Source organism: Propithecus coquereli, unplaced genomic scaffold (genome assembly GCF_000956105.1).
Source record: "Propithecus coquereli isolate 6110/MARCELLA unplaced genomic scaffold, Pcoq_1.0 Scaffold164, whole genome shotgun sequence".
Taxonomy (NCBI): Eukaryota; Metazoa; Chordata; class Mammalia; order Primates; family Indriidae; genus Propithecus; species Propithecus coquereli.
This window is the reverse complement of record NW_012140969.1, coordinates 4,056,993-4,063,466: the sequence shown is the minus strand read 5'-3', so window position 1 is coordinate 4,063,466 and position 6,474 is coordinate 4,056,993. Positions and strand designations below refer to the sequence as shown.

The window sequence follows — 6,474 nt, the reverse complement described above, 5'->3', positions numbered from 1 at the left end:
CAATTCTGTTTGCACTACTTGTTGGTTTGGGGCAAAATATTTAAGCTTCTCTGAGTCTCAGTTACCTTGTTTGTGAAATGGGAATAATAATAGTAACCAACTCATTGGATTGTTGTGAGGATTTAATGAGCCAGACTATGATATTAGGAGAAAGGGTAGGCTGCTGTAACAAAGAGCACCACCGCCCCCGATTGCAGTGGCTTGTGGAGGACAAATGATTACTTCTCTCTCACGTAATAGTCGGCCATGAGCCTTCGAGGTTGGCAGGACCACAGCTGTTCCAGACACAGTCATCGGGGGATACTGTTTCTTCTCATCTGATGCACTGTCTTCATCTGATAGATTGAGACTGGGTCGCGGGAACGTCTACATTCTGGTTCTTGGGCAAGCAGCTCGTCACTTTGGCGCACATTTCATTGGCAAGACCTTACTCATCTGGCTGCACCCGGCTCCAAGAGAGGTTGGGAGATGTAGCCTCCAACTGGGCATCCTTGTGCCCACTCTAGAAGTCCCCACTGCTCCTGGGTCAGGTGCTTCTAACAGAGGCTGGTTCAGTGAATTTTAGCTTCTGGGATACATCGCTTTTACTGGGATAGTTCTCAGCCTAGAGGTACCTTCAACCTTGATCCCGCTGCACAGCTTGCAGACAGGCATGATACATCACTGCCTCTGCTATTTGGCTAAAGTGATTATCCTGCTCTTTCTAATTACCTGGTCAGAAGGGAACAGATATCACTGCAGTTGGACTGGGATTTAGCACCAGCAGTGTATTTAGATACTTCCCATGTGTGTGAGGCTGATTAGCTACATTTGCTAAGTACCTAACAACTGCTGTTAGTCTTTAATGATCTTAATTCCCAAAGTAGCTTGGTGGCAAGTTTTTTTAAAATTTTTCCCCGTCAAGATTCCCAGGGGACAAATGTTTGCTCCCAACATCTGTACATTAGGGATCAGAAAGGACCATTCTCTGGATTCTGAAGATTTCTAGCCAAGGGGCGTTAGCAATTGAACTCATATTTGGCAGTGAGATTAAATCCTGAGACTGAAATTGCTCTGACTTTGTCCTAGGGGCAAATGGATTATATTCTCAAAGCATTTGCTTTTGGAGATGAAGCAGGGAGGTGGGTTTTTTTCCCTCTATTCAGTAAATAGTTTTCTTCTTTGTACTAAACTGGAAATCAGTTGCTTTGCTAGCTTTCTTGCTCACAGCCCTAGAAATGTCTTTTACATTCTCTCAAATAATCACTTTATAGGTAAATGCAAAGTCATCATTTGGAAATGAATTTTCATAAGACTTTGGCTACAGAGTTTTAGCTCTAGTTGTACCATTTGGTAAATGTATATCACATAGTCTTTCTATGTCTTTATTTTCTCATTTACAAAATGGGATTAATATAGTAACTACCTCTTAGAGTCGAGGATTAAATGAGTTAATACAAGTAAAGTACTTAGACTAGTGCTTGGCACATCATATGTAAATGTTAGCTATTATTATGACTAGTATTTGAAAATAATGGTGAGTTAATCTCAGCATGCTTTGTCTACATCCTGCCCTGCAGGGCAGGCATTGCCATCTGTCCCAGGACTCTCTCTCCCTTTCATACTTTTGGCAATAGAACTTCCTTGAGTGTCAGCGGGGCACATGGCTGCTCAGTTGGAGACTGTACTTCTCAGCTTCTCTTGCAGCTATGCAAGTCCCTGTGACCAAGCTCTCAGCAATAGACTGTAAGTGGAAATAATAATGTAACTTTTGTGTTGCTTCTTTAAAAGAAAATACTTGCCCTCACTTTTCCTTTTTACCCTCTCTTTTTTTTAAATAAAAATAATCCCACAGCTTTTGTTGTCATTTTGAAATAACATAAGGGTAATAAAAGCAACATGAACACATGTTTTAGAACTCTACTCCCAACAAAGTACACCTTAAAGCACTGTATTGCCATCTCAACAATTTTTCACTTCATTAACCGTGTCTAGTTGGAGACACTCTGTAGCAGAGTGACATTATCTCCTTTGGGCATGATCCCACCCAGTTGTTTTCTTGACTTTGTTTTACAATGAATCTCTTCTGCATCATCCAATACAAGGTTCATATACTCATTGAAACCAGTGATACAACCCTCTATCCGCATAGTCACTTGCTGACAGAGCCGCACCTGAATCCGGGATCTATTTTGCAAGTATCTGAAGATGTGTTTGATGGGCTGCACCATTACCTTCTGCACTTTCTGGCCCTGGCCATGGTACACCATGGTAGACTCTCACAAAGACCACATGACCTGCACGCTATCTCAGACAGGAACTTCCGGAATCTCTTTCCCCCTTCTTGATGGCTGGAATAAGGACATGGCGGAGAGCCAGGTTGGGCATGTGGTTGAAGACATGCTCAGGAGGAGGAGCAATGAGATAGAAAGCTGGGTCCCTGGATAACCTTGTGCAGTAGAGTCACCTACCTGTGTGGGACCATCAACCTCCTTCTGGATTCTTAGGTGCAAGAGAATTTAACTTTGTTTGCTATTTGAGCCATTGTTTTCTTGAGTCTCATTGTTCAATATCTTGAGGTCTTTGCTTCAGAGTCTTGTTTATAGGCTAATACATTCACTTACTATCTGAGCATTAGAGTATATTTCAGGGAAATGGAGTCAGTTCTTAACCTGAGTCAGAGTTTGTAAACAAAATTTAGAGTCTATTGGTCAGTAAGTAGACCTCAGAAGCAAAAACGTCCAGTCCCAATTAGACTGTGAATACAAATGAGGCCACATTAACATGAATGCCTGAATTTCCATAGCTCGTTATTTTCCACATGGAGGACCTCGACACGTCCTCTCTGCAGGTTTCCAACATTATGTTGCAGAATTATGAGGGGATATTTTATTTGTGTCCAGGACAAAGCTTTCCCACCTTGCTGCCTTCTCTATTCGCAGTGCTTTCCGTGGGCGCCTTGCTCTTTAGGATGCGAGGGCCCAGTGGTCCTCAACGGTGACCTTCCTCGTCCCTTATGGCACCAAAGGTGCCAAGGGTCTTTAGGGGAGAATGGCCTTTGCTCCAACTCTGTCAAGAGATCATTTCAATGCCTTCTGTCTTCCATTATTACCATTGGAAGGTCGCCTGTGGTGAAATTGTCATTCTTTGCATTCACTGCAATATCTAAAAATTGTTTTAAAAATTGTCATTCCTTTGCAGATGATGCATAATTTCTTGCTGACTGCTTTTGAGATTTTCTCTCTTGTCTTTGGTGTTTACAGTTTCGTCAAGATGTGCCTAAGCGTATGTCTCTCTTTATTTATCCTGCTTGCCACATACTATGCTTCTTGAATCTGTGGACTTAAGTTTGTCAGCAGTTTTAGAAAATTTTCAGTTCTTATCTCTTCAGATTTTGCTTTTCCTCTATTTTCTCTGCTTAATCCTTCTGGGTCCTTGATGAGATGTGCCTTGAGTTTAATCATCTCACTCATCATCTCTTACTGTCTCGTATTTTATGCCTCTTGTCTCTTTGTGTTACGTTCAGGGTTATTTTTTCAGCTATGTCTTCCAGCTTATTCATTTCTTCTTGGGTTGTGTTTACTATTTTTATCAGCTGAGTTTTTATTTCAGCAATTATATTTTTCACTTTGATAAGTTCTACTTAAAAAACCTTTCTATTTGTTTCCCAAAGTTTCTTGTCATTTCATCACCTTTGCGACTGCAGCCTTAATTTCTTCAGTCATTTGTATCTGACAATTTCAGTATCTTCAGACCTTGGAAGGGGGTTTAAATCTCCTGTTGATTATTTCTTCTGTGTTTTGGTCAAAGTGGCTTGTCATGGGTTTGGTGACTTTTTTTTTTTTATTATGAGCTGATCTAGCATTGAATCCTTTCTCTGCCACTCACTAGAAACATGAACTTTACTTTTCTGTGTCTTGGACTCCCCATCCATAAAATGGGGTAACCAACGGTGCCAACATCATAAGGATGTTTGAGGGTTTCATAAGTAAATACCTGCAAAAGGCCTACAACAGTGCCTGATACAGTTAGCTCTCAGTAAGAGTGAACCCTTGTTGCTACCCAATAAGCATGTATTAAATGACTGATAAATGGATGAATGAAATCTCAGTTTTCTCACCTTTCTAACAAAGGAGCCAAATAAAAAATGATCTGTACAGTCTTTTCAAGTCTTAAATTCATTGATGTCCGTACTTAATATATCCTGCACTTAACATTTTCAAAGGCATATTGAACATACAAAATGTGACATTTTAACAGAATTGCTAATAAAATTCATAAAGAATAGAGGATGGTATACCTGACTAAATTGGTATACTGTCCTAATCCTACCTACCTCTTTTGGGAGGCCGAGGCAGGAGGATTGCTTGAGACCAGGAGTTCAAGGCCAGCCTGAACAAGAGTGAGACCCCATCTCTAAAAAAATTAGAAAAAATTAGCTGGGTGTGGCGGTGCGTCTGTAGTCCCTGCTACTCAGGTGGCCGAGGCAGGAGGATCGCTTGAGCGCAGGAGTTTGAGGTTGTTGTGAACTACGATGATGCCGCTGTGCTCCAGTCTGGGCAACAGAGCAAGACCCTGTCTCAGAAAAGAAAATACTGGTGCCTGGGCCCCACCCTCAGAGATTCTGATTTAATTTTTCTAGGGTGGGACCTGGGTAGGTTATTAAAATTTCCCAGGAAGCTCTAATGTGCAGCCATGTTTCCAACCTCCCATCCAGCAGCATGGCCTTGTCCGCCTGGTCAGTGCCGGATCCTCACTAAGTCTCTGTTCCGGCCAACAGGAAGGGGGAGGAGACTATGTAGAAAGTGTTTGTGATGTCATAAAACTCAAACCAGGAAGTGGGATATGTCACTTCCTCTCACCCTCCCCTCCTGAGAACCCAGTCATGCGACTCCACCTAACTGCAAAGGAGGCTGGGACATGTCGAGCTGGGCAGCTGTGTCCCTGGCTACCATGTTGTTACTTTGGAAAGAGAAGGAAACGGACTCAGGACAAAGGTTGTGGCTCAGAGATCCAGTGGATCTGAAGAGGTGAGAACAAGAGTGGAGCTAGCAGTGACTAGCATCGGCCGATGTGTTCATTTCTGAGAGTTGCCTTAACCAAGTAACACAAACCGAGTACTTAAAACAACATAATGTATTATCTCAGAATTCTGGAGGCTAGAAGTCTGAAATCAAGATGTTGCAGGGCCATGTTTTCTAAACCTGTAGGGAAGATTCTTCCTTTGCCTCTTCCTAGTTTCTGATGATTTGCCGGCAGTCCACCTTGGCATTCCTTAGCTTGCAGCTGCAACACCCCAATCTCTGCCCTGTTGCATGGCGTTCTCTCCCTTGTGTATCTGTGTCTCTTCTCCTTTCCTTTTTTTTTTCTTTGAGGCAGGGTCTCGCTCTGTTCCCAGGGCTCAGTTGCAGTGGCATCATCATAGCTCACTGCAACCTCCAACTCCTGGGCTCAAGCGATCCTTCTGCTTCAGCCTCCTGAGTAGTTGGGACTACAGATGTGAGCCATGATGCCCAGCTAATTTTTCTTTTTTTTTTTTTTTTTTTGTAGAGACAGAGATCTTGCTCTTGCTCAGGCTGGTTGTGAACTCCTTACCTCAAGCTGGTCCTTACTCCTTAGCTTACTACTGCCTCAGCCTCCCAAAGTGCTAGGATTACAGGTGTGAGCCACCGCGCCCAGCCTCTTCTCCTTTTCTTTAGAGGACACTAGTTATATTGGAATAAGGGCCTGCCATACTCCAGTATAACCTCATCTTAACACATTACATCTGTAACCACCCTAATAAGGTCATATTTTGAGGTACCGGAGGTTAGGGCTGAAACACATATTTTTGGGAGGGCACATAATTCAACCCATGGCAGCCAATAACCAAGGATGGCAATGATGAGGAACGTCTCAGTGGGAACATCATGGAGAGACAACGACTTGGCAACTTATCCGACCCTTCTGCCTCCCAGATCCCGCACACTACCCAAGCCCCGGGGATGCAGCACCGAGGCTCTAAGGAAAAGGAAAGAATCACCCGAAATCAGCTAAGATGAAGTTTCCAGCACCCCTGGGGAATGGGATTTAAACTACCAGTGAAATTCAGTAACAGAAAAATAAGGTCACATCTCTTAAGTATTTAAATTGGGGACTGAAATTTATATCTGTAGCATCCTCAATGGTTCAGTAGAAGGAAATCCAAATGTCTAAACCAGGGGTTGACAAATTATGGCCCTCGGGCCAAATAGGGTTGGCTGCTTGTTTTTGTAATTAAGGGTTTTTTTTTTTGAACACTGCCATGCCCATTCATGTATGTATTGCCTACGGCTGTTTCTGTGCTACGACATCAGAGTTGAGTCATTGTGACAGAGATCATCCAGCCTGCAAAGTCAAAAATATTTACTCTCTGGTCCTTAATGGAAGAAATTTGCCAACCTTTGTTCTAGGTTAAGTTTTCAAGACCCTCCACAATTTAAGACCAGTTTTTAAAACATGTACTCTGCTAATCTC

The 6,474-nt window shown here is 42.7% G+C and overlaps 1 protein-coding gene across 2 annotated transcripts; it reads right to left on the bottom strand.

Moving 5' to 3' along the window:
- Nucleotides 1–1,970: 1,970 nt before the first annotated feature.
- Nucleotides 1,971–6,274, bottom strand: LOC105807885 (small nuclear ribonucleoprotein E-like). 2 transcript variants are annotated; one of them, XM_012641387.1, is made up of 2 exons: nt 6,257–6,274; nt 1,971–2,213 (listed from the first exon to the last, which is right to left on the bottom strand). In XM_012641387.1, the coding sequence occupies exons 1-2, from the start codon at nt 6,272–6,274 to the stop codon at nt 1,971–1,973; spliced, it is 261 nt and encodes an 86-aa protein (XP_012496841.1). The 2 variants fall into 2 exon arrangements, with proteins under 2 accessions (XP_012496841.1, XP_012496840.1); XM_012641386.1 differs by lacking the exon at nt 6,257–6,274 and having other exon boundaries at nt 1,971–2,249.
- Nucleotides 6,275–6,474: the final 200 nt, after the last annotated feature.